The sequence below is a fragment of the Cydia splendana genome, chromosome 12 (assembly GCF_910591565.1).
Source record: "Cydia splendana chromosome 12, ilCydSple1.2, whole genome shotgun sequence".
In the NCBI taxonomy this organism is placed as follows: domain Eukaryota; kingdom Metazoa; phylum Arthropoda; class Insecta; order Lepidoptera; family Tortricidae; genus Cydia; species Cydia splendana.
Genome location: NC_085971.1, coordinates 11,556,031 through 11,582,541, shown reverse-complemented (window position 1 = coordinate 11,582,541; position 26,511 = coordinate 11,556,031). Strand labels below are relative to the sequence as shown.

At 39.0% G+C, this 26,511-nt stretch overlaps 1 protein-coding gene and 1 long non-coding RNA gene across 2 annotated transcripts in view; both read left to right on the top strand.

The window, feature by feature from the left end:
- Positions 1 to 26,185, top strand: part of LOC134795578 (uncharacterized) — a 194,129-nt gene extending 167,944 nt beyond the window's left edge. The window contains exon 2 of the long non-coding RNA XR_010144825.1: positions 25,470 to 26,185. This is a non-coding gene — a long non-coding RNA (uncharacterized LOC134795578). The remainder of the gene's footprint in view (positions 1 to 25,469) is intronic.
- Positions 1 to 26,185, top strand: part of LOC134795509 (puromycin-sensitive aminopeptidase) — a 35,270-nt gene extending 9,085 nt beyond the window's left edge. The window contains exons 6-13 of the mRNA XM_063767376.1: positions 11,015 to 11,107; positions 11,784 to 11,933; positions 17,055 to 17,332; positions 19,064 to 19,283; positions 19,486 to 19,608; positions 19,803 to 20,017; positions 24,844 to 24,956; positions 25,096 to 26,185. Coding sequence (XP_063623446.1) covers positions 11,015 to 11,107; positions 11,784 to 11,933; positions 17,055 to 17,332; positions 19,064 to 19,283; positions 19,486 to 19,608; positions 19,803 to 20,015 — 1,077 coding nt within the window. The 3' untranslated portion in view covers positions 20,016 to 20,017; positions 24,844 to 24,956; positions 25,096 to 26,185. The remainder of the gene's footprint in view (positions 1 to 11,014; positions 11,108 to 11,783; positions 11,934 to 17,054; positions 17,333 to 19,063; positions 19,284 to 19,485; positions 19,609 to 19,802; positions 20,018 to 24,843; positions 24,957 to 25,095) is intronic.
- Positions 26,186 to 26,511: the final 326 nt, after the last annotated feature.

The following is a 26,511-nucleotide window of genomic DNA, read 5'->3' as shown; positions in this document are numbered from 1 at the left end:
CCAGTGATCCTTAGACATCATCATCATACGAGCTGTATTTGAATACCAAATTGACGTGGGCAATGTTGGCGAAAACTCCGGATATCTTTGCCCACCCTCTAAAACGCAAAAAAATGGGTAAAAACACGATAAAAATATTTTTTCTTCAAATAAACTGATGCGTTTGATCACAATGGACGTGCTGAGCAAAAAAAGTAATTACGATTTGTTTTTTTTTTGAGAAATTCGTGTTTTTTTTTTAATGCGGGCAAAGTTGGTGATAATGACCGGTACCTACTCTTCGAAGGCCGCAAAAATATATGACATGCTCTTATGGTTCTACAAATAAGATCGTGTCAGATATTTTTGCGGCCTTCGTTGTGTGTTGTGTAACATAAATTGCAGGTGACTGTATATTAGGAATAATTATTTTATTTAGTTTCAACGAAAGTTTCAAGTTTAGTACGAAAATACTTCAGATATACAATATGCACAAAATGTAGACCTAATCGAAATAAAACATTGCTTTTTATAGTAATTTTTTTTTAAAACATTCGATACATAGGTATACATAACAATAACCAGGCCACAGCGGTATTGGCCTGTAAGCTTTATCTCGGTCTCCAAAGCCGCAAAAACTCGCTAGTACTTCGTGCTGGTCTAGCCGTTATTTTTTCTTGAAGATTTTCAGAGAACAGCACGTACACGCATTATACATATAGACGGAACGAACGGCATAATCATAATCATTTATTCGTCGCAATCCATGGTATTACAGATCTAGGTACAAGACTTTCAGGTATTACTTATACGAATTACATAACGCTTCCTGTTAATAGGCAATATTTTAAGATAAAAGTTCTATAATATATTACAAGATTACAATTGTCATCAAAATTAATTGACGTACAGAAGTCAAATACGTTTTTAAAATGACGCAAAATGAAAATTAATCCCAATCAGTAAAGGATGAGTCTTTAAACTTTTTTCATTTTAAGCGAGTTTTGATTTGAAGGAACATAATACTTAAATTCGACTGTAATCGTATTGTTTTAAGATAGTTTACTGAGGTTTTCAACCATTATGACCCGTAAATAACAGCAAATCAAATTTAAAGGAGACGCGAGCTGATATTTATGTACCCTATTTTTTGAAATACAATTTATCTACTGGTATACTTTCTCGTGTGCGTATATGATTTAATGTCAAATCAAGCTGTCATTTTTATTTGAAGAATTATACGTGTGCTCCGGTGCAGCCCCAGCGGGCATCTGACTTGAAGAAGAATTTTGAGTGATGTCGTCAATGTATGGAAATTGTTCGAAGGTTTACATTTGAGATTGAATTTCTGTGTTGTCTTTGTGAGTAAAAATATAAATCTTGAATTGTCTAGCTTTCAAAATCACACAATAATTCAATTACTGTCAAAGACAAAATTGTTTTGCTTCTTTCTCAAACGGAACTCCATATTTTGATATTTTGATACTTTTAGTGTCGATTTGTAGAGAATAACAGCAAATTAAAAATATAATGGCATGAAGAGTCGGTACACGGTTTCTTCGTGAACAAATTTACGTGTAATAATAATAATTATAATTAAAAAAAAAAAAAAAAAAAAAAAAAAAAAAAACTTGACGCCGTCAACGTCAGACGCGTTTTTTACTAAATTTTCCTTTTATATGTGATCAAATATGTTTTTTACTGGCTTTTATTACATTTTTATTGATTTTTTTTGTGGAAAAGTTACCTACACATTAATGCGACACTTCGCAAAGGGATTCATGACCGCGAAAATGTAACTATGTACAAAGCTAGCCAACAAAGAATGATCGAATGACAGAAGGAAATGATCACACGGAGTAAAACGCGCTCACAAGCGTCTATCACAATTAACGCACGCCCACCACCTTCGCCCGTCTCGTCCGTCTCCTCACAAGCGTCATCGGGCGATGAATTTGCCACTGCGCCCGATACCAGCGAGTCGAGCGACGAGTGCGGGCCGCCGCCGCCGCCGCCACGACCACCAGCGCGACGCGGGCGGCCACCGCTGCCGGCACGCTTGGGGCCTGCGGGACATCATGCTCCGCCCACGGTTCCCGCTGCCGGTGGTGTAGTGCGTCGCATGCGATGGTCTCAAACAATGAATGAGAACGTCATGCGCGCCTACTATGGGGCTACAGAGGGGGGAACCGACTTATGCGCGTACCGTGTCCGAATGCTTCCACTGTTTCAGGCCCTCGAACCAACCATCGACGTGACTGCGCAACGGCTATCGGATCAGGTGCGAGTCATCCAGCGGCTAAAGCGGTTGGATGACTCGACACTTGATCGGCTTCGCCTGGAGGCTCTCTCTACTCGCGCAGCTTCCACCTCGGTGCGAGACCCGCCCGCCACATCGCCGGATCCGGTGCCGGCACCCGACCAGGCACCGGAGGCGCCGCGGGTAGATCTCTGTGCCGACGAGGAGGAGTTCGCGCAGAGTGTGAGTAGTACAGCCAATGAGCAACTGAGGAGGACTTTGGATGAGGCGATTACGCAGTATCGCTCCACACCCAATACTAGGCCACGATTACCACGTTTGCCTATGAATAGACACAATCTAGCGCTAATGGGAGCCCTAAACGCTTTACTAGAGCCATATTTGCGGACTAGTAAAGATTTAGATGATACGCACGCGATCATGTATTGCGGAGCCATCGCGGCGTGCCGTGTTGCACGAGTCAAGTTTCCGGACTCTGAACGTGCACCTAGGACCGCCGGGGGTGCCCCCGCATGGCAAATACGGATCGAGCGACGTATCAGCTCTTTTAGGACTCTTATCGCAAAGCTGATCTGCTTCAGGGGGGGCAACAATCGCCCCCGAGTAATGCGCTTTGTAAACCAGGCATTCGCGGGGACGGATATCAGGCCCCGCGACTACATGGCCAACATTACGGAGCGCATCGACTTTCTAAAGCAGAAAGTCTATGCATGGGCAAACCGTATTCGCCGCTACAGAGAGCGTGTGGACCGATTCCAGCAGAACCGTCTTTTCCAGAGTGACCAAAGGAAGATGTACCGAAAGTGGGAGGAAACCAACCCTCGTGCGTCCGACTCGCAGCCACCGGAGGCTACTGTCATGAATGACTTCTGGCGTAGCATCTGGTCAGTGCCTGTCGGACACACCGAGGGGAGTTGGATGAGTGTTGTCGAGCGTGAGTGCGAGTCCATCGAACCTATGGGGGCAGTCACCATCAGCCCCGATGACGTAAGTTGTGCCATTCGCACGGCCCAGAACTGGAAAAGTCCTGGGCCGGATGGATTGCACAACTTCTGGCTAAAATGGTTCCGATGCTCACACTCCTGCTTGGCAGCACAATTTCAACAAGCCCTCGAGCTTGGTTCTCCCCCACCTTCCTTAACAACTGGTGTCACCTTCCTGCTCTATAAGTCCGGTAGTACCACGGAAGCGAAGAACTACAGACCCATCACATGCTTGCCTACACTCTACAAGCTCCTTACATCCATTTTGAGAGCAAAAATCAACGCGCACATTGTCGCAAACAATATTTTGGCCTCTGCTCAAAATGGATGTAGGGTTGGGTCCCGTGGTACTAAAGAGCTCCTCCTCATAGACATGACCATCTGCCAACAAATCCGGCGGAACAGGGGGGCCCTCTCAGCAGCCTGGATTGACTACAAGAAGGCCTATGATTCGGTGCCTCACTCATGGCTGGAGAGGGTCTTAGAGCTGTATAAAGTTGATACAGCTTTAAGAGCCTTTCTAAGCGCGTGTATGAGGCAATGGACCACAGTCCTTCGTCAACCAGGAGGCGGGGATGGGAGCCCTGGCCCGCAGGATTTTATAAGGATTGAGCGAGGAATATTTCAGGGTGATAGTCTGAGTCCTCTGTGGTTCTGCCTAGCTCTGAATCCTCTCAGTACCTTGCTGAAGGATTTAGAACTAGGTTGCCGGCTTCGGAGAGGGGGTGAAGTCATTTCTCACCTTCTGTACATGGATGATCTCAAATTATTTGCACCAAATAGCCAAGACTTGGTGGAGCTACTGAAAACTACCGAAGTCTTCAGTAATGCCATCAACATGGAGTTTGGTGTCGATAAATGTGCGGTTATGCATGTACAGCGGGGGAAAGTTGTAAATTCAACAAATTTACAACTTTCTGAGACAATGTCTTTCAGATCCATCTCTGAATCAGAAACCTATAAATACCTTGGCATGTCACAGTCGTTGGGTATTGAGGAAGAAGGTATTAGACGGTCGGTGAAGGAGCGCTTTTTCAGTCGGCTCACAAAAGTACTCAACAGTCTTTTGTCAGGAGGCAACAAAGTGCGCGCCTTCAACGCCTGGGTAATGCCTCTACTCACATACTCCTTTGGCATACTAAGGTGGACTCAGACCGAGCTGGATGCCCTGGATCGGAGGGTCCGACAGCTGCTCACCACTCACCGTATGTTGCACCCACGCTCGTCTGTTATGAGATTGTACATCCCACGGAAATGTGGAGGTCGCGGCTTTCTAAACGCCAAAAATCTCCACAACCGTGAGGTGTACAATCTCAGGAATTATTTCCTCAACAACGAGTGTGGGATGCATTGTGATGTGGTGGCAGCTGACAAGGGCCTCACGCCGCTCTCCTTGGCGAACGAGAACTGGCGCAAACCTGTAGTACTAAGCACCGAGGACCGCAAGGCGGTATGGAAGGATAAGCAGCTACACGGGCGGTTCTACAAGGCCCTCACGGGACCCGATGTGGACCTGCTCGCGTCGGTGAACTGGTTACGATTCGGGGACCTCTTCGGAGAAACCGAGGGTTTTGCGGACGAAGTGATGATGACGAACAACTATCGGAAATATATCCTGAAGGACGGTACGGTCGACATTTGTCGGGCATGCCGCCGTCCCGGAGAGTCACTCAGGCATATTATCTCCGGTTGTTCTCATCTTGCTAACGGCGAGTACTTGCACAGACATAACCTCGTAGCCAGAATTATTCACCAGCAGCTTGCCCTCCTATACGGCCTTGTGGACCGCGAAGTGCCGTACTACAAGTACTCACCTGCGCCAGTTCTCGAAAATGGTCGTGCCACGCTCTATTGGGATCGATCTATCATCACTGACAGGACTATTGTAGCCAATAAGCCTGACATCGTGCTGATAGATCGATCGCAGCGCCGGACCGTGCTCGTCGACGTCACCATCCCCCATGATGAGAATCTCGTGAAGGCCGAGAAGGACAAGTCCAGCAAGTACCTAGACTTAGCCCACGAGATAACCGCTATGTGGGATGTTGACTCGACGATCATTGTTCCTATAGTCGTGTCAGCGAACGGTCTCATAGCGAAGAGTCTCGACCAACACCTAGAGAGACTCTCGCTGGGTGGTTGGATCAAGGGTCAGATGCAGAAGGCGGTAATTTTGGACACGGCGCGTATAGTACGTCGATTCCTCACTCTGCGGCCCTGACCACCGGCAGCTTGGACCCTGCCCCGCTGCCGGCGGCACCCTAGGTTAGGTTTTTTATAATGTGTTTATATGTTTTTTTTTTATCGTTTTGTAAGTGTTTTTATATTTTACTTTTATATTCATACAGTGTGAGTCTTTTTAATGTGCACATCGGAAAATCCGAGAAACTACGACAAATTTTATCGAGGAAAAAAAGGTTAAAAAATTTTTTTTTGCCCTTACAATTTTTTTATGATTTTTTCAAGTTTTTTTTTCGCAATTCCATACTACATGTAAATAAAACGTAACTGCTCTTAAACTACATGGCCTATCGACACGAAACAAAAACAATAATGATCAAGGATAACAGGCTAAGGACATAAGATAATAATTCTAAAAAAAAAAATCTCCCTCAATTTATTATTACAAGATTTTTACGGAAATTTTGTTTATTTTTCCTACTTTTTTTTAGAAAATGTAAGTTATCTCAATAAAATGTCCCATTTATCTAACATTTTTATTAATTCACGTTATTCTACACCGTATTAGCTTTCAAACAGTAAAATTACCACGTTTATGACTTAGATAAAACATTTGTTATCAGCGGTCAAACAATGGCCTTACCAAGTGCGTAATGGGCGCGTGCAACAAAGGCGCAGGTAGAGACCGTAATCTGACAGTTACTGTAAATGCTACCGAGGGTTTGAAAGTGTCAAGTTTTTTTTGGTTTATTAAAACACAAGACATTGTAACATAAATCAAATTTTAATTGCAAATTTTAATAAATTACATCAAGTTTTCAAAATGGCCACCACGTTGTTGAAGACACAAAGACGCCCGTTTTGAAATCTGATGTGTAGCTCTCCGTATCATTGCGGGATCATTTTTAATGTCGTTCGCACAGTTCATAATGCGTTCTTGTAAATCCACCTCATTTTGAATAGGGGTGCTGTAGACGCGCTGTTTCATTGTGCCCCACAAAAAGTAATCAAGGGGCGTCATATCGGGCGACCGTGGTGGCCAACCTACAGGCCCTTGCCGACCAATCCATTGATGAGGATAGGTATTGTTCAAGAATGCCCTCACATCTAGCGCGTAATGGGCAGGGCAACCATCCATCTGCAGAAACATCCTTCGGCGTAATGCGAGTGGCACGTCTTCCAGCAGGTCCGGCAAATCATCCCTTAAGAGTTCCAAAAATCTTGCTCCGTTCAAGATTCTCGGCAGTATTAATTGGCCCAACCAAAATGTCGTCAATGAGAGCCGCCCAAACATTAACTGAGAACCTCACTTGAAAACCAGAGGGTCGTTTTAATTTTGGATTCTCGCCCTTGGGACACCATCGGTGCAAATTACGATAATTTGTAATGCCCTCTCTCGTAAATGTAGCTTCATCCATCCACAGTATTGTTCTCATGAATTCAGGATTTTCTCTTATTTTAGACAGGATCCAGCCACAGCCAGCCAGTCTACGTCGTCATGAAGATGTTGCACTCTTCGGTAATGGTAAGGATGCAAACCTTCTTTTCTTAAAATCCGCCACACCGATTTCTGTGATAATCCGAATTGCAGGGCCAGACGCCTAGTACTAATGCTCGGATTTGCGAATAAAGCATTTAGTACTGCTTCTTCGACAGCGACATCGATGATTTGTTGCGGCTCGCAGCGATCTCTGCCGTTTCTGAGACCAATGCGGGCCAATTTTCTGTGGATTTCTTGGAAGTTGCGTTCAGACGGCACCGGTATCCGGTTTGGAAATGCACCAATGTAACGCGTGCACGCACGCGTGCTCTTCTAGCAATTCCATGAGCCATTCCATAATAAAAATGGATGTCGGATATGTGTCTCGCAGGAATCTCACTTAAACGCGGCATCGTAAGAGCACTCGAAAACACCCGTACGTAATTACGACACGAATGAATGAAAACGGCAAAGAGTAGGAAAAGAGTAGTAGCAGCGGTGAAAACTTCAGAGCGACTGTCAGTAGATTAGCCTTAGCCTACCCTTATGTAGTCTTAGCCTTATCTCAAAACCCTGTGGTGTTTTTAGGTACAGCGCCAATACTACTTGCACCTTTGTTGCACGCGCCCATTACGCACTTGGTAAGGCCATTGTTTGACCGCGGATAACAAATGTTTTATCTAAGTCATAAACGTGGTAATTTTACTGTTTGAAAGCTAATACGGTGTAGAATAACGTGAATTAATAAAAATGTTAGATAAATGGGACATTTTATTGAGATAACTTACATTTTCTAAAAAAAAGTAGGAAAAATAAACAAAATTTACGTAAAAATCATGTAATAATAAATTGAGGGTGAATTTTTTTTTTGAATTATTATTTTATGTCCTTAGCCTGTTATCCTTGATCATTATTGTTTTTGTTTCGTGTCGATAGGCCATGTAGTTTAAGAGCAGTTACGTTTTATTTACATGTAGTATGGAATTGCGAAAAAAAAACTTTAAAAAATCATAAAAAAATTCTAAGAGCAAAAAAAAATTTTTTAACCTTTTTTACGTCGATAAAATTTGTCGTAGTTTCTCGGATTTTCCGATGTGCACATTAAAAAGACTCACACTGTATTATAAAAACCCTAACTTAAGACGAAAAATAAATAAAGAGAATTATAATATAATATATATTATAGTGGTTTTCCGGGTCAAGGTCCGGGTCCGAGTCCGGGTCCGAGTCTGAGTCCGAGTCCGGGTCCGAATCCGTGTCCGAGTCCGTGTCCGGGTCCGAGTCCGAGTCCGGTTCCGAGTCCGGTTCCGAGTCCGGGTCCGAGTCCGAGTCCGGGTCCTAGTCCGAGTCCGTGTCCGAGTCCGAGTCCGGGTCCGAGTTCGATTCCAAGTCCGGGTCCGAGTCCGGGTCCGAACCGGATCCGGGTATGAGTCCGGTTCTGGGTCCGAGTCCGGGTCGCAGTCCAAGTCAAAATCGAAATTAGAAATCACCAAACGTGTACTATGCGTCGTTGAAGAGTTTTGTTCTGGTCATCATCAGCAGTTCCACTTCATCAAATGCGACAGTTTTTAATGTAAATGCTTGATTTTATGATGAAAATACAAAAAAAATCTATACTTATGCCTTTAATATTTGAGGAGTTCCCTCGATTCCTTATGGATCACATCATTAGAACTCGAGCTTGACAAAAATGTGGCTTTAAAACTTGACTTGCTTAACAAACATAACGAAGAGGAAAAATCGCCAAACGTGAACTATGCGTGGTTGAAGAGTTCTGTTCTGGTCATCATCAGCAGTTCCACTTCATCAAACGCGCCAGTTTTTAATGAAAATCCTTGATTTTCTGATGAAAATACAAAAATGTCTATACGCATGCCTTTAAGATTTGAGGAGTTCCCTCGATTCCTCATGGATCCCATCATCAGAACTCGAGCTTGACAAAAATGTGGCTTAAAAACTTGACTTGCTTAACAAACATAACGAAGACGACAAATCGCCAAACGTGAACTATGCGTCGTTGAAGAGTTCCGTTCTGATCATCATCAGCAGTTGCACTTCATCAAATGTCACTTTTTTGAATGTGTATGCTTAATTTGATGATAAAAACCCAAAAATCACTATATGTATGCGTTTAAAATTTGAGGAGTTCCCTCGATTCCTCATGGATCCCATCATCAGAACTGGGTTTTGACAAAAACGGAACCAATCTGTATGCATATACATACAATCAAAAAACTAATTTTCAAAATCGGTCCAGGAATGACGGAGATATAGAGTAACAAACATAAAAAAAATAAAAAATAAAAAAAACATACAACCGAATTGATAACCTCCTTCTTTGAGATTTGGAAGTCGGTTAACAAACTAATATTAGCCCAAAATCTAAAATAAATGAAGTACCGATCACATAAAAAGTAAAAAATTAAATTAAGTAAATAAAAACAGGAAGGTATCATAAAATGTTAATGAAGAGAAATTGTAAGAGATGGTATTATGCCAACCAACAACTGCAAAGTTTTTTAACATCGGTTTGTGGCAAATACTGTTTAGTTTATCTTTATTTTAAAACGAAAAATGTCAACTTGCATGTTTTCTCCACTGTACACAGAATAAGTAATGATGTTACTATATCTCATATGTTCAGAATATTACTTGAATAAACTTATTATCCTATATAAAATGTGTGTTTTTATATTTCTAAACCCAGTTTCTAAGTAGATTGCACATACATTATAGTCACATTAAAATTCCATTTTGCGAAATAAAGAATTCAACATTTAACTTTGCAAAAGTAGATAATTGTTATTAGAATATTTTCTAAAAGCAATAAAAATAGATTAGGTTAGATTCGAGCTACAATGACATTAGGTTGGGTTCAAGGTAAGGTTGCAGGGCCTCAACAAGGGAAAAAAAGGGGGAGGGACTGTTGGCCTGGCTAAGTGAGCCAGAACTCACCCACTACTCCCTACTACTGCCGTAAGCAGGTAATGAATTCCCAATGTATTAGGTATAGGTTTAATAAATTATAAACATATTTCATTAATAACATAATAATATACAAATATGTAAAAGCATAAAGTAATAAATAAGCCTACAGTAATCACGTATACCGGTCCCACGGATGCGGATGTTGCTTACATAATCTCGTCTGTCAAGGAGTTTCGGCAGGAAAAGCCTTGGCAGACTTATATATTCATGAAATGAGGGCTCATACCTACCGATTGGAATTGGTTTCATGGCGGTATCAGATGGGTTAGTGTACGGTAACCGATGGTCATCTTGCTTATAATCTCGTCTGCCAAGGTGTTTCGGCAGGAAAAACCTTGGCAGACTTATATATTCCTAAAATGGGGGTTCATACCTACCGAATGGAATTGGTTTCATGGTGGTATCAGATGGGTTAGTGTAGGGTAACCGATGGCGACCTTGCTTACATAATCTCGTCTGCCATGGTGTTTCGGCAGGAAAAGCCTTGGCAGACTTATATATTCCTGACATGAGAGTTCATACCTACCGACTGGCATTGGTTTCATAGTGGTATCAGATGGGTTAATTTAGGGGTCCCGATGGTCACCTTTGAGAGCGTCTGCCAAGCACTTCCGGCAAAAAAAATAGTGGCAGACTTCGCTTTTCTGTGTCTACATGTAAATTTCTAACTGCTGCCATAACTACTATCTCGGTATCAGATGGGTTAAATCAGCCCCTTTTTTCGCACCGGAAGTGGCCTTCTTTTTCGTACTTTCGGCAAGTTCCGCCGTGGCAGACTATCGAATTCGGACTTAGCATAACTTTTCTGGGAAACCATTGTGCATTTCATCGTGGTATCAAGTCGGTTAAAAATTTTGCGGCCGGCTCTTCTACTATAGTTCATTTATATCAGCTGTTGTTATTCGAGGTGTGCATTAGATAGGTATTAAATGTTGCATTAGGCGTAGTTGCTCTGGGGGCAGACGCTGCTTAAAATGATTTATATTTACCTGATATTGTAATATTTTCCATTTCCCGCAAATATTGTATTGTAGGTACATATTAAATTAACAAGCCATGGCTTGTTTTTAATTAGATAGCCTTAATTAAGATGTGTCCTACTTAGTGCACATGGTGTTTATACAATGACTGTTTTGTTCTCAGGTGGCATTGTCTACAGTTTTGGAAAAACGAACCCAAGAAGTTGTCCTAGAAAATGTTTCAGAGTCTTCATGGGTTAAATTAAACCCTGGCACAGTAAGTTTACTAATATACATGTATATATATTTTTTAATGATGGATAAAAATTATAATTTTCCACATATTTTCTCCCTTTGTACCTAGTTTAGATTGTTTTTCAATAGGTCAAATTTAAAGAGAATCAGATTTCTGAGAAACATACATACATAAACTTAAAAACACTCCTTCCTTCTGCCACTGTTAGTAACATTAGCAAAAACAAAGGAAAAGAAGAAAAGAAACAAAGGAAAGGAAAGGAAATCGATTGAATGTCGGTTTAGGTATCTATTGCCGTATCAGTGTGCAGTCTGATAAATAGGATATGAAAGCAAGATATGAACCTGCTTTTAAATCATGTTTGTGTCGTAACAAACAGTGAAATGTAGCCAATTACCCTTTTGGGTCTGAATGTGGTTGGGTCAATGAACTGATAATAATATTTTATCAATACCACAATATTTCGACAAATTTTAGCAATGTACGGATTATACGGTATGATATACAAATTAGGAAATATTCGTTTTCCACAAAATTCTTTTTTTATCCAAGTTTGTTTTAATCTGTTATTTTGACTTATGTGTTAGTAAGAAGAGATAAAACATAAATTAACTAAAGGAGGCTTGTAGGCCGTTTATGAATATAGGTATAAATTGACAAAGAGTAAACGACGTTTTAATATGAATAATTGCAACAGGTGGGTTACTACCGGACTCGGTATGAGGCCGGCATGCTGGCGCAGCTGGTGGGCGCGGTGCGCGACGGCTCGCTGCCACCGCTCGACCGGCTCGGGCTGCTCGACGACTGCTTCGCGCTGGTGCAGGCCGGACACACGCACACGCACGAGGTGAGCTCATAGCTAATACCACGTTATTGGCCGAGCGAGAGACAAGTGTCGTCAAGCTCTACACTTGTTAACCTATCGAATGAGATGATGCCTTTACTGATACTGGTTAGCAATATGTAATCATACTACATACCTATATGAGGCCTGGACGTTAGTGAGATGACGATTCACTCATTGCTGGTGTCCTACTTTATTACCTACATATAAAATTAGTTTCACCTGATTAACCACCTGGTTTCTTGAGATTGATAGTCGCCTCCATACCTCCCCTTATAGCGACCCCATTCCTCACACTATTAAGTTTACCATAAGTTCAAATTATCCATCAACAATTCCCTCGGATCACGGTTCACTCTGAATACTTATATACGTTGGTCACAATTTACAGGAGACACATCATTAATCTAATAACACCATAAGAAAGCCGTTGAATTGATCCCAAAGCAAAATTCTCCCTCTGTAGATCTGTTCGCACATAACCTCCTTTTCTTACTGTCGTTCGGCGTCTACCCTCTTGTCTTCCCCTTAAAAAATCACCATAACCTAGAAGCGGTTATTTAACTTAAACGTGACTGCGAGCGCCATCTACTCCATGACGCTGGCAACTATTAGCCGGTTCGCGATGTTCGCGATACTCCCGCCCCGCAGGAAAAAGCTACTCTTTTAATTGAAATTAGATCTCCATAGGCAAACATGCAAATAAATCAACAATTAGATGATAAGAACACTGATGTGAATAATAATGTATGTAATGAGCTGTTCATCCTCTGAATGCCTCTTTCGGCTTCGGCGCTGTGAATCGGCATGACCTGAGATTTCGTACAATTTCTGATGATGTAGAAATGTGCTGAGTCACCGTTTCTGAGACTGATCTGATTGTTCATCTGTATTTGTGCTGAGCTGGTAAAGAACAGGATCCTGAGACTGGTCTGAGCATTCATCAATGTTTGTGCTGAGCTGTTTAATAATTTGATCCTGAGATTGGTCTGAGCATTCATCAATGTTTGTGCTGAGCTGATTAATAATATGATCCTGGGACTGGTCTGAGCATTCATTGATATCTGTGCTAAACTAACTGATCTCTGATCTGAGACTGAAAGCAGGATCCTGAGATTGGTGTGAGCGACTGGTAGTAATCTACTATGTGAAGTATTTTAATATTAAGATCTTAACTCCTGCAACGTTACAAACAAAATTGCAAAGGCATACATGCCAAAAAAATCGAATGTAATTATTTTAACAGATCTAATCATTTATGCGATTTCATTTATGTCTTACATTGAATTAAATTACGAAAAAGGTCATAATCGTCACTTAAGAACCCAATTTAAAAACTGATGTAATTAGTAATGTTAAATTGTTGATCAACTGCATAATTTGAATCTTCTAGCTCAGGTGATAAAGTCGCTGTTTGAAAGAATCCATGCTGGTTCACAAATCGACCAGCAAATTTTAATTCAAAACATATTTATATCGACCGGGATATGAACCGTGATTACCTTTCCCTTAACCGTGAATCATTAAAGACTGTTATTTTTCAAAATGTCGTAAATTTTTATTAGTGCATGATTTTATCAAAGATTGGTCAGGTAACTAAATCTAAACAAGTAAAGCAACTTGTCAACTACATCATCAAACAGAATAAATATCAAAATGAAACCATTTTCTTGTGAACATAATCATAATATACACCTAAATATAGATTATATATAAACCTGTTCAACTGTTGTCTTGTTAGGCATGAGCAGGTATGGTAACGGTACCAATCATATGATATCGTCGGTATACTTCCAAAACATGATAACTGACAAAATTGACAAAAATGAGTTGTTTATACAGTTTTGTTCACATTTTATTGTTTTAAATATATATGTGACATTTCTAAATTTATGTTTATTATTTACAAAGTTATAGAGTGTAAAAAAGTACTAACAGACAGGAAATTAAATATAGTGTACACGTAAAAAATAATAAGGGTATTTAAAACAACATATCTCATAAAACTGGTCATGCAAAATATATAAAGTAACGTTACCATGTTTTGCCTGAATGTACCTATAATTAAGAACCTAGTTATAGCAACTGGTAAAATATTATAACATTATTCATTACTATTTACGTGTAGACATTTCTTTCAATACGCGATCTGTTATACAACTAGATAATATTAAATTCACTTAAAAAAGATTTAAATATGCTCGGTAAACGCTAACAAAATCAGTATCATAATTTTTTTAAGTAATTTATTTAATAACGAGTGTATTGTCGTATGTTTCTTCAATAAAGGAGGAAAAAATAAATATATATTAGAATCACTTATAACTGTTTACCTGTAAATTATAACACGTTGCATGTAATTTATTACTTTTTATTTCTACGTTAGTTTTTAGAATTTGCTTATAATGCTGTGTGAACTAGTATTTTTTATCACTGTAATTTTTTTTAATTATATGTAAATATTTTTTATATGATTATAAACAAATACACAAAAATCAGTCCATTTTTATACAGGTAAAACATGATAACTAACACATGCCATGTTTTTGTCGACCAATATTTTATATTTTTCGGTTTATAAATATCACCCTTTATCAATTTATAGACAATTTTAATATCCAAAAATTTTAAGTGTGAAAGTAAATTTGCAAAACGCGTTTCTAAATTCTTTTATTTGAGGATCAAACTTTCAACTCGCGTTTTCTCGAAACTATGTTTCACGTAGTTATCATGTTTTAGAAGTATACCGACGATATTTAAGAGAACAATAAGATTAGTCACAACTTTGAGAAAAAAACAAGTTACTTTTATCAAATATTGCCATTCGAGGGCTTCTTCACCTTTTCTTTGATACATGACATATATGTATTTCAGTTTCTATTGGATTATTGCTGATAAGTGTAAAGTTTCTACTGCTTCGGGCGTTAAAACTTGAGTTAAATGTCCGTTTCGTCCCCCACGTTTTTAGACATGTTTAATGAAAAATGTACGTAATGGTTGTAACCAACGCAACCAACCAACGTAATGAAATCTGAGACTTAAGCAGTTCCATGGCTCTTGTTGAAGGTAGTGTTACCAAGTTAGTGTTTAAAAACTGATTATAAACACCTCTCTGACAGAATTTATAGTAAACATACCAATATTGTACTATCTTTTCTGATGTGACAATCTTAGTCACTCTCTCATTCTTATAACATAGAAATGTTCGAATCCTGAGCGTTGCGAGTGTTTCAAGGCACGTGGGTTAAAAACAAACTTTGCTGCCCTGATGGTGACACAAACATTTTTATCACATCAACCAGTGACAAATACTGGCTGTAAAACGTTAAATATATAACTGAATGCTTTCAAATATTTTTATCATTTAAAACCATCACTTGAAATTCCATTCTACTGCTTAACATGTGGAATCAACTCCAAATTTGCTCTATAGGACTGATTGATTAACACACTGCTTTCAAAGATTTAAGCGAGCTTTTTAGTATTTTGTATTCCAAGTAGAATTTTAGAAACTATTTTGCATTTAACTAAATAATATACCAAGGAAATTTTTGTATTTAGATACCTATTTTTTTTATAAACTATATATATATATATATATATATATATATTTACTGACATTTTGCAATCTCTTGTAATATCAAAGAGCAAGAATGCTCAATAAAATGTAGGCACTTAATTGCATATGTGCTCCGGTGAACCACTAACATATTCGCCTGCTTAACACCTTTTTGCAAGAATAGGATTACATAAATATGGGCTTCATTTCATGTCTGAAATAAAACATTAAATTGAACTGAACAAACCAAAAAATGTAACTCTTTAGTTGTGCGTGCATATATAAATTGACTTTTCATATTATGTTACTTTTGATGATGATTACAGTGCATGTGCATAAAAAATCCCAGCACCTCCACCATGTCGTCAAGCTCTACACTTGTTAACCTATCGAATGAGATGATGCCTTTACTGATACTGGTTAGCAATATGTAATCATACTACATACCTATATGAAACCTGGACGTTAGTGAGATGACGATTCACTCATTGCTGGTGGCCTACTTTATTACCTACATATAAAATTAGTTTCACCTGATTAACCACCTGGTTTCTTGAGATTGATAGTCGCTTCCATACCTCCCCTTATAGCGACCCCATTCCTCACACTATTAAGTTTACCATAAGTTCAAATTATCCATCAACAATTCCCTCGGATCACTGTTCACTCTGAATACTTATATACGTTGGTCACAATTTACAGGAGACACATCATTAATCTAATAACACCATAAGAAAGCCGTTGATTGGTCCCAAAGCAAAATTCTCCCTCCGTAGATCTGTTCGCACATAACCTCCTTTTCTTACTGTCGTTCGGCGTCTACCCTCTTGTCTTTCCCTTAAAAAATCACCATAACCTAGAAGCGGTTATTTACCTTAAACGTGACTGCGAGCGCCATCTACTCCATGACGCTGGCAACTATTAGCCGGTTCGCGATGTTCGCGACAACAAGTGCGAGCGAAGCGTCACCCCTTCTGCATGAGCAAAAGTGCTTTCGTATGTCTGACTCTTCTACATCGCATTTATTAACCGAGTCTCGTGAAATTTTGTGAGCAGATTCGATAATTATATGTTTTTTATGTCGATTAAGTTTTTGGATTTTTTTTCAAAATGGCGGATTAGGACTCGCGAGATCTACAGCTCACAAAGCCACTCGTTATTAACTTATTTGGTATTAAAACAGCCTATCCTACAGCAGCACACAAAATTCAACCATTTATTTTGTGCATATTTTATACAGTTTTCGTGAGTTCACGCACAAATATATCAACTAACACGCCAATGTTATCCAGCCGAGACGAGGAGAATTGCATATCAAGTTGAACTTTCGCTTATAATTTATTTATTTTATACTTCACTTCCCTTGTGTTAGTGGAAATACCATGTATAGATATATAATGAGCGGAAAAAAACAACTTTGCATTCTGTCAGACGGCTAGCCGGCATTTACTACATGCAAAACATAAACTTCCTCAGGCGCATGTATGCAAATTAAGCAGTATCAACAGGAACAAACTTTAGAAATTATAGTCTTACTCAAACTTATCACGCGACACTTGTTACAGTCCCTGAAACTCATGGAGGCATTCAACAACGAGAACAACTTCACCGTCTGGTCGTCAATCTCCAACTGCATGTCCAAACTGAGCGCGCTGTTCTCCCACACGGCACTAGACAAGCCGCTTAAGAACTATGGGCGGCAGCTGTTCGGGCCGGTCACTAAGCGCCTGGGCTGGGACGCGGAGGATAAGGAGAGTCATCTGGACACCCTGTTGAGGAGTCTCGTGCTTAACAAAATGATTAGCTTCGAGGACCCGGACACCATCAAGGAGGCTAAGAATCGGTGAGCTTCCTTCATTTATTTTATTCATCATTTATCAATATTATACCCCATTTTTTTTTTACAATTATAGCCTGGATGCGACTCCTTTAAGCCATATTATCCCCCAAGCCATGAACGTTTTTAAAGAGGACTAAAAAAGGGTTTTCATTATTTTATGCAGATTTTATGTATATACATAATACATGGAAATATAAAAGTGTACTTTACTGGCTAAAAATTACATTTGACATTGCTACACATTGTGCAGTGACGCATTTGGTTAAATATAGTTAATATTGTGGGATTTCCTCTTGGTGATAATGATAACTAAAGTAAATAAAGCCACTTGACTGTTATTAATTGCAATAGATAACGAAATTGGTTCAACCGCAACACTTTTTCCTTGTGGTTTTATGCAGTTTATTCTTGCATAAGTAAGTTATACCGACATAAATAATATAATATAACTATATGTATTTAATTAGCTATGGGTAATATCATGTTGCGTTTAGTTTGTAAATAAAATGAATTAACTTTATACCTATTTAGCTTTTTAGAAGTACCATCGTCTTTTGGTCAACTTCAAAGTCAAGTGTAAAAATATGGGTGTAGACAACTTACTCAAAAATATGTCCCATAGTTCATAATTCGCTGACATAAGAGCTATGGGACATATTTTTGCACCCATATTTTTACACTTGACTGTACATACCTATATGAGAAATTTTGTGAAAAGATTGATTGCTGACTATTACGCTCTAAGAATAGTATCCATACGCCGAGTCAATGTACTTGTGGCGCCTCTTTTTAAGAACATTTGCGGTTTTTCAACTATTAGAAAATTTAGAACTCATTGATGCGGTTTGTGGTAGCAAATTTCGCATTTCGCACATCAATTAATACACTTAGGGCCACTTGCACCATTCCACTAACCCCGGGGTTAACCGGTTAAACCTGGAGTTACCATGGTTACCAGTACAATTTGACACTGGGTTAACAGTTTAACCGCTTAACCCTGGGTTAGTGGAATGGTGCAAGTCGGCCTTACAATTAACTGCGGACAAATATTATCTTATACTTTTTTTCTCAAAAATGGACGGCAAAGTCGACTTTGCCGTTTAAAAAATAGGTTGCGAAGCGCGTAGTTTATGGTCAGTCAAAAATTAAAAAGTTAAAAACATTGCAGTCTCGATTTTGGGACTGCAATGTTGCATACAAATTCCATTATTTGTCGAGTTCCAAACTTTTTAAAAGTTGAAATGGCCATATCAAATGAAGGCACAGGCCCATTAAACAGCCAAACAGATGATTAGTACCGCGACTATTTAGCTGTCTCAAATAGGTTGGCGTATTTTCTGCAGAAAAATACACTTCTATTTTTTTATTAAAAAAATAAAAAGGCGGCAAAGCTAATTTTTTCAATTGTTTCTACTTTTTTCTGTGAAAATATATACGTAAGAAAGTTGCTTTTGTAAAATATTTCTATGATATTTATATTTCTTGCACCATTTTTGAGAAAAGCACTATATATGACTCGGCTGGAAGGCTACTTGCTGGCTTCGGATTCAATTAAACGGACTCCCAAGGTCGTCCGTTTAAAACGAATCCTCAACCTGCAAGTAGCTACTTCCGAGCCTCGACAATAATGTACTATTGTACAACTTTATACATACCTACAAAACTTTATATCCTATGAATTTAGCAGTTCTTGGATCAGATAGCTAAGTGACCATTTAATATTTGTATTCTCAGATTCGAGAAACACGTATCGGGCGCGGCGACATTACCAGCGGACCTGCGCTCGGCGTGCTACCGCGCCGTGCTCGCGGACGCGGACGAGGCCACATTCCAGCGGTTCCTGGAGCTGTACCGCTCTGCAGACCTGCACGAGGAGAAGGACCGCATCAGCCGCGCACTGGGAGCGGTCAAGGACCCGGAGCTTCTGAAGCGTGTGCTGGACTTTGCCGTCTCGGTGAGTCTGTCTTATCATGGTCTACACTTCCGCCGATGAAAAGTTAAGCGTGTTCGTTAGATCAGTAATCTACAGGGCCATCATTGCAGTGATCTAGTTTCAGCAGAGCAGCAGCACTGAGCAGAGGAGTGCCTCTGCTCATGTTGTGCAGTGGGACCGCAATGTGATAGTCAAAGATTAATCCTGTGTTTTTTAATTGTAGGATGAAGTGCGCGCCCAAGACACAGTGTTCGTGATCGTGTCGGTGGCAGTCAGCAGGAACGGCCGCGATCTTGCGTGGCAGTTCTTCAAGGACCACTGGCAGGACTTCATGGATCGCTACCAGGTTAATATTTCTTTCCTTAAACCTGATTCTTACAGGAGTCAATATTCTGTAAGGTGGCTACCAGCGGCGAGATAAAACAATGCTATTGAAAGAGTGATTGCGCACTGGAAGCTGCCCAATTCGTATATCGCTGCAGCGCAGGGGATAAGTGTAGATCCTGTAGAAGTGTACTACAACTATATTACTGTTTACAGGGCGGCTTCCTCCTGGCGCGACTAGTGAAGTCTACCACCGAGAACTTTGCCTCTGAGTCGGCCGCTCAAGAAATAGACGAGTTCTTCCGCACACACCACTCGCCCGGCACCGAGCGCTCCGTGCAGCAGGCGCTGGAGACCGTGCGGCTCAACGCGGCCTGGCTGCGCCGCGACCTCGCCTCCACCACCACCTATCTGCAGTCCTACCACTGACGGTAACTACCAAAGAGAATATAATCACTACGTTTTAAGAGACGGGACTTCCATACTAGCGATTTGATTAGTCTTTGTGTATGTTTGGTGTTCCAATCGAAGGTGTCAAAGAACAATAGTACCAACATAACAGACTTAAATAGTGTAGTATGCCACACGCTTGCGTATTTTATCGATATCGATAAATTGGGCAGGGTTGAAACATGGGCCCCTGTCAACAACTTTCGTACTAGAAATCAGGTTAGAATCGAGTCCACATTTAAGTCGTATGTTATATATAGTGTGGACTTTTAGTGGACTAATACATGGTTGGACTTAAATGTGAACACGATTTTTATTTGTTAAAATAAAAATATGTAAAACGACATTTTTTTAATAATTTAATATAGATAATTTAAAATACATCCCGACGGTCCAACGGTCCACAGGTAACAGAGAAAAATGTGTGTTCACCTGATTAAATGATTTTTTTTCTATAATATAATATTCTTGAATAATAAAATTAAGTCTTCCTTTGCAACTTAATTGCGCCACTGCCTGTATCTGAAAACATTTAATAATTAAAACAGAGACACATAATTTTTCTTATATTTTAGGTTAAAATCTTAAATAATAGAGAATATCACGCAAAACTCTGCGTAGGTAGCGCCACTACCACTATCTGTCACAATCTGGAGGTCTACCGCGAAACAAGAAAACCGAAATTTCGTTATCCTCTCTATCACTCTTGCATATTCGAGCGATAAAAAGGCAGATAACTAAATTTCGATTTTCGCGTTTACCAGTACTTAGGACCTTGTTAACAAGCCGCCTTGATGCATCAATGTCATAATAATTTATTGTCCGTGAAAACTTGTCAAAAAACAGTTTAAGGCAGAGTATGTATAAGTTAGTCTATGAATTTACTGGAGTCGGTAGTACTGCACTCTGGCGGCAGAACATTGCAGTAATATCCCCTATTACTAGATTCCAAAAATATATAATATAATGTCCATTCCATTAATGCACAGATGATAAATAATTTTCCACTAAAAATATTCGGAGAAATAATTAGTCATGTTGTATACCAGGAAATTCACTCATTTTATTTTATTTACATTGATAAAAAATTAGGCTGCAGTCGATATCATAGCAGGTTTGCGCGGTGTAATGGGAATGTCAAAGTAACGCTATTTAAAGCGTTTTGCCACGTCATGCTCCCTGGAAACCCCACTGTCTGTTTTGTGATTTATTGAAACGTAATGCTGATGTACACAATATGTACTGAATTAGTACATACTTAAAAAAAATTGTACCTCAATAGATTGAGAGTACAATTAACTCAATTCGGACTTGCTGTAGAGCATCTCCCCAGCAACCCCAAAATTTAATTAAAGAAAATTCACGTAAATACTTACTTTTTAGCAAAAAAGACGCCTAAAAAAATTTGTACTGCAGTTTTTAACGTTGATCGAGTTAACCATGGCTAGTTAAATTACCTAATTGTCGCCAGGACGCAAGCGCCTCCAGCCGACTTCTCAAACGTACGAAACTTTGTATTTTTATATAGGTACAATGAGATACACACATTTTATTTATGTTATGAACTTGGTTTCTGGTGAGAGTTCCAATGTTTTCTTGTCAACAAGCAATGGTGTGGTTGCATTGATCATAAACGTATGTACTTTTTTTTAGTCGTACCTACGTGTTTTTTACATGACATTATTGAAGTATCTTGATAACGTTAAAACGAAGATTAGGTACTTTTATTTTTATTGCTACGTAGGCACTTAATATAGGAGTTATAATTCATAAAACCATATTTTTTATCTATGTTTAGATGATGATATTTTGTCAATAAGATAACTTAAAAATAGTTTTCAATCGATTTGTTTATTATATTTTCTTGTCGTATGTGATATTTTACGTTAAACAATTAAAAATGAGATAAAAAAATATGGTTTTATGAATTATAACTCCTATAAGTACCTACCTAGCAATAAAAATAAAAGTACCTAATCTTCGTTTTAACGTTATCAAGATACTTCAATAATGTCATGTAAAAAACACGTAGGTACAACTAAAAAAAAGTACATACGTTTATGATCAATGCAACTACACCATTGCTTGTTGACAAGAAAACATTGGAGCTCTCACCAGAAACCAAGTTCGTAACATAAATAAAATGTGTGTATCTCATTGTACCTATATAAAAATACAAAGTTTCGTACGTTTGAGAAGTCGGCTGGAGGCGCTTGCGTCCTGGCGACAATTAGGTAATTTAACTAGCCATGGCTAACTCGATCAACGTTAAAAACTGCAGTACAATTTATTTAGGCGTCTTTTTTGGTAAAAAGTAAGTATTTACGTGAATTTTCTTTAATTAAATTTTGGGGTTGCTGGGGAGATACTCTACAGCAAGTCCGAATTGAGTTAATTGTACTCTCGATCTATTGAGGTACAATTTTTTTTAAGTATGTACTAATTCAGTACATATTGTGTACATCATCATTACGTTTCAATAAATCACAAAACAGACAGTGGGGTTTCCAGGGAGCATGACGTGTTTTGCCAGACCCTTTACACGTGCAGCCTGTGGACAAATTATACTAAAAGAGCCCTCAATGCCCTGCGCGTCCAGTACAACAATGGGTTCAGGATGCTGTTGGGACTGCCTCGTTTTTGCAGCGCGTCCGGAATGTTCGCGGAGGCGCACACTGACAGCTTCGGTGCGATAATACGCAATAGAACTGCCTCTCTGATGCGTCGCGTGCGTGACAGTTCCAACAGCCTCTTGCGCCTAGTGTTAGAGTCACCTGCTTGCGCCTTCTGGAAACACTGGGACGATGTACATATGGGCTCCAGAGGCTTAGTATATAAGTTGTTATAATTTATTAATTTTGTTATAATTTTGTATAGGTTTAAGTACTAACATAATATTTAAGGGAATGTATACTAACACTATGGACATGGTCTGAATTAAATAAATTGATTGATTGATTGATATCGATACTTGTAGTACATCACTAGTTCACTATCAAAGTGGATATGAAATATCCAATTTTCGATGTGTTTATAGCCTGCTACACCAAAATAAGGCTAAAAGTATCTAAAGCAATACTTACCGGTCTTCATCTAATGGAAATTTCGCCATAAACTTCCTTTTTTGCGATTTTCGCGAGCGTATCAATTGCCACATATTTCGCACTGAAACAACTTAGTTTTCGGTGGCATTTAAACAAAATCTATTGACTCACTGTATGTTCTTATCACGTTTGACTGTTTTGGAAAATAACGAAGGCTTTTAAAAAAGAAATTGCAAGAAATTAAATAAAACCTACGAAGCGCCATGACAAGCAACAAAGCAATGTGGCTGACAGTAGGGAATGCAAATCGGTTATTTTTTCTATGGAAATAATCGGTTTTTAACCGAAACCGCGATTATTTCCATACAAAAAATAACCGATTAGCATTCCTTACCTGACAGTCGACTTGACAGATAAATAGCACGTTTAGTGACGTTTTATTTTGTATTTTTTGGCTATGGCTAGGTCACTGAAGTCCATACAAAACCTTTTTTTGTTCCTAGTTGCGTCAGCCTGGTAACTACTGCCACAGAATAAATAATAGTACTACCACAGATTATATAATAGTTCTTACGAACAGATACTTATCTCTCAAAGAAAACTCAAATACCTACCGGTTTGATACCTACACAAAAATACAATGGAGTGACCTTCAGCGCGCCGTTCCCCGCACCGCGCGCACCGGCACAACGCTAGGGTTGCCGACGCGACGCTTAGAAATTTTTATACGTGTGAAGACCGAAGAAGAATTCGATTGATCAAACTAACATTAGAACTTGCCATAAAGTATATACGAGTAACAGCATAGCGTTAAATAACTACATTTAAGCAAGTTAAGTTGCAATAATTTATAGTATTCCGTTTATGCGTTAGGTTAGGGTAGTGTTTGCGAAATACTCATTTTAAAAGGTTATATGTCCCTGCAGTGACCGCATGTGTTTACGCCGTCTTATAAACCACGCAATGAACCCAGAAAGAATTAGTTTTAAAACTTCGTGTAATTTAAAATCAGATATAGATTAATGTTACGCAATAAAGAAAAATAATAGAGAACCCATGATTACAGGCAATTCATTATAAGATAACCAGAACATAATAAATGAGTACCGGTTTCCGGTGTAAAATTAAGATCTTACTGTCGATAAAATGAATATTTACCAAGTTAGCTACCTATTTCAAATAGATATCTAACTAACTATAGGTACATTTGTCGTAATAAACACTAAATATTTAATTAAAGTAATTCAATAGTACCTACGTAGCTTGTAACTATCGTAAAAATTGTCAGTGCGGCGCGCGGTGACGTGCGTGCGTGAGCGCGTGTGGCAACCAACTGGCTTCCTTTTCTACCGTGAACGGGAGCAGAATCGTAGGTATAAATCCGAGCTCGCGCGGAGAGTTCCATAGGCCTGCCCGAATGTTGACAACGGTTCAAGGTCGAATCATGCTATCCCTTTCTAATATATGGCACTATCCCTTTCGGCTATTTAGGGTTGTCAAAATTCAAGTGATTATCTTATTTGTGGTCGTCCACGCAAAAGGAAGTCAAGTGATGCCAACCCTAATAATTGCTCGGAGCAGTGCTGAGCCGAACGGAGCCGAGTTCGACCGAAGTGAGGAGTGTCTCCCCACTGCTACTGCCCTCATTCACACCACTCCCCGGCACCGACCACACTTGTAGCCCTTTTATGAATAAGGTCACACACCAAATTGTTGTCAACGTGTAAAATTTTGACCTTATGCAGTGGTTTCTTTTGTTTCAGGACCAAATGACACAAGACTGAAACTACAACGAAGTCCAGTTAACGTTTCAATAGATCTTTATCCACTGAGCTGCTAGCATTTTGAGTTATTTATTTTCCAGTGACATCGTTATTCGATACCTTTGGGTTCAATTGGCGTAAAGGACATTTTGGCGAAAATTAGTTATATACCATATATATACATTATATGGTATATAATTAATTTTCGCCAAAATGTCCTTTACGCCAATTGAACCCAAAGGTATTCGAATTATGTTAACCGTGACATTGTAAAAGAGTATTTTAAATGTTGTTAATATGTTTATCGTATTTTAAACCTAATATAGTGAATTACATTAAACAGCAGTAACAGGTGGGACATAATAGGAATGAAGTAGTATGTTTCAATTTGTTGTTTTATAATATTCCTGTCTGTTCATTTCATTTGTTTCTAAAAACTATACGAGCACTTTCGATCGCCATGTCAAATCTAGAAGCTTAGTCTAACTAATTAATAATATCGTAAATTTATAGGTCTTAACTATCCTTACCTTTTACGAAGTATACTGCAAAAAAGCTGGGGTAGAAAATATTTACTCACAAGTTTGCTATAAACTTGAGTACGCTTTGATTTAGACCGGGATTAGGTACACTGAAAACGCATACATGGCAGTCTGTTATCAAAAGGGTATTGAGCATGTTAGAAAAAAAATCTGTTATGCATTTAGACCGATTGTGCTCGCTAAAATTCGCATTTATGTTAGTACAATGATGACACTAGTCACATGCACCTAACTAGATTTCCGCAGCGCAAAGGAGCTAAGACAAGTCTTATCATAAACTAACAAACACGGCCCATTGTTCACTTCAATACTCTGCAGAGTTTTAATGGTCTATTGTTAGAGAAGCTATACTTACAGGATTTAACATGTATTATAATGTGTAAAATATTATTTTAATTTATGTTTAGATTATGTTACGAGTTTTGTAATATTGGTGCTGAGAGCATTATTTTTGTTTTATTTCTTTATTCTGGGGAAAGTACAATTTGTTTCTAACATTAGTGTAAACTGTATACTGACAACAAACCGTAGCTTAGTAGCGTATTTAATTTAATTTACCAGTGTGCAATAGTTTCTTACGCCCACCACATAAGTACCAGTCGACTTGCACACGCATATAATTTTAATTAAGTACCTACATTTAGCAAATTAATCGTTTAGGGGCGTGCAAGTTCAGTCAAAATTTTTGTGATCTTAAAATAATGAAATGAAGTTACCATCGTTTATTAGTGTCTTATCGCTGTCATTGCTGAATTGTTTTGTAAGACTGTGTTATTGCAATAAATGGTACAAGAACATAATGGTTTTATTTGTTGTGTTAAGGCTCTAATGCACCAAGATAAATGGGATATGTGGCGTTCCACAGGTAAAAGTTACGGGTATATATCTTATGGTGATCGGCACTTACGTCACGTAACACCGCATTAGTATTGAAGTATCGTTTAACCTTTTGGACGCCAATAACCGATATATCCGCACCGCAGCTTCAACGCCAAAGACTGATTAATAGGTCACAGACCACAGAGTAACATAGACCTACGTGCATAATGTGCATATGCATAAAGTTCAATTTCAGTTTTGACACTTAGGTGACGTGGCGTCCGCGTGACAGCTTTTGTGTTTGACA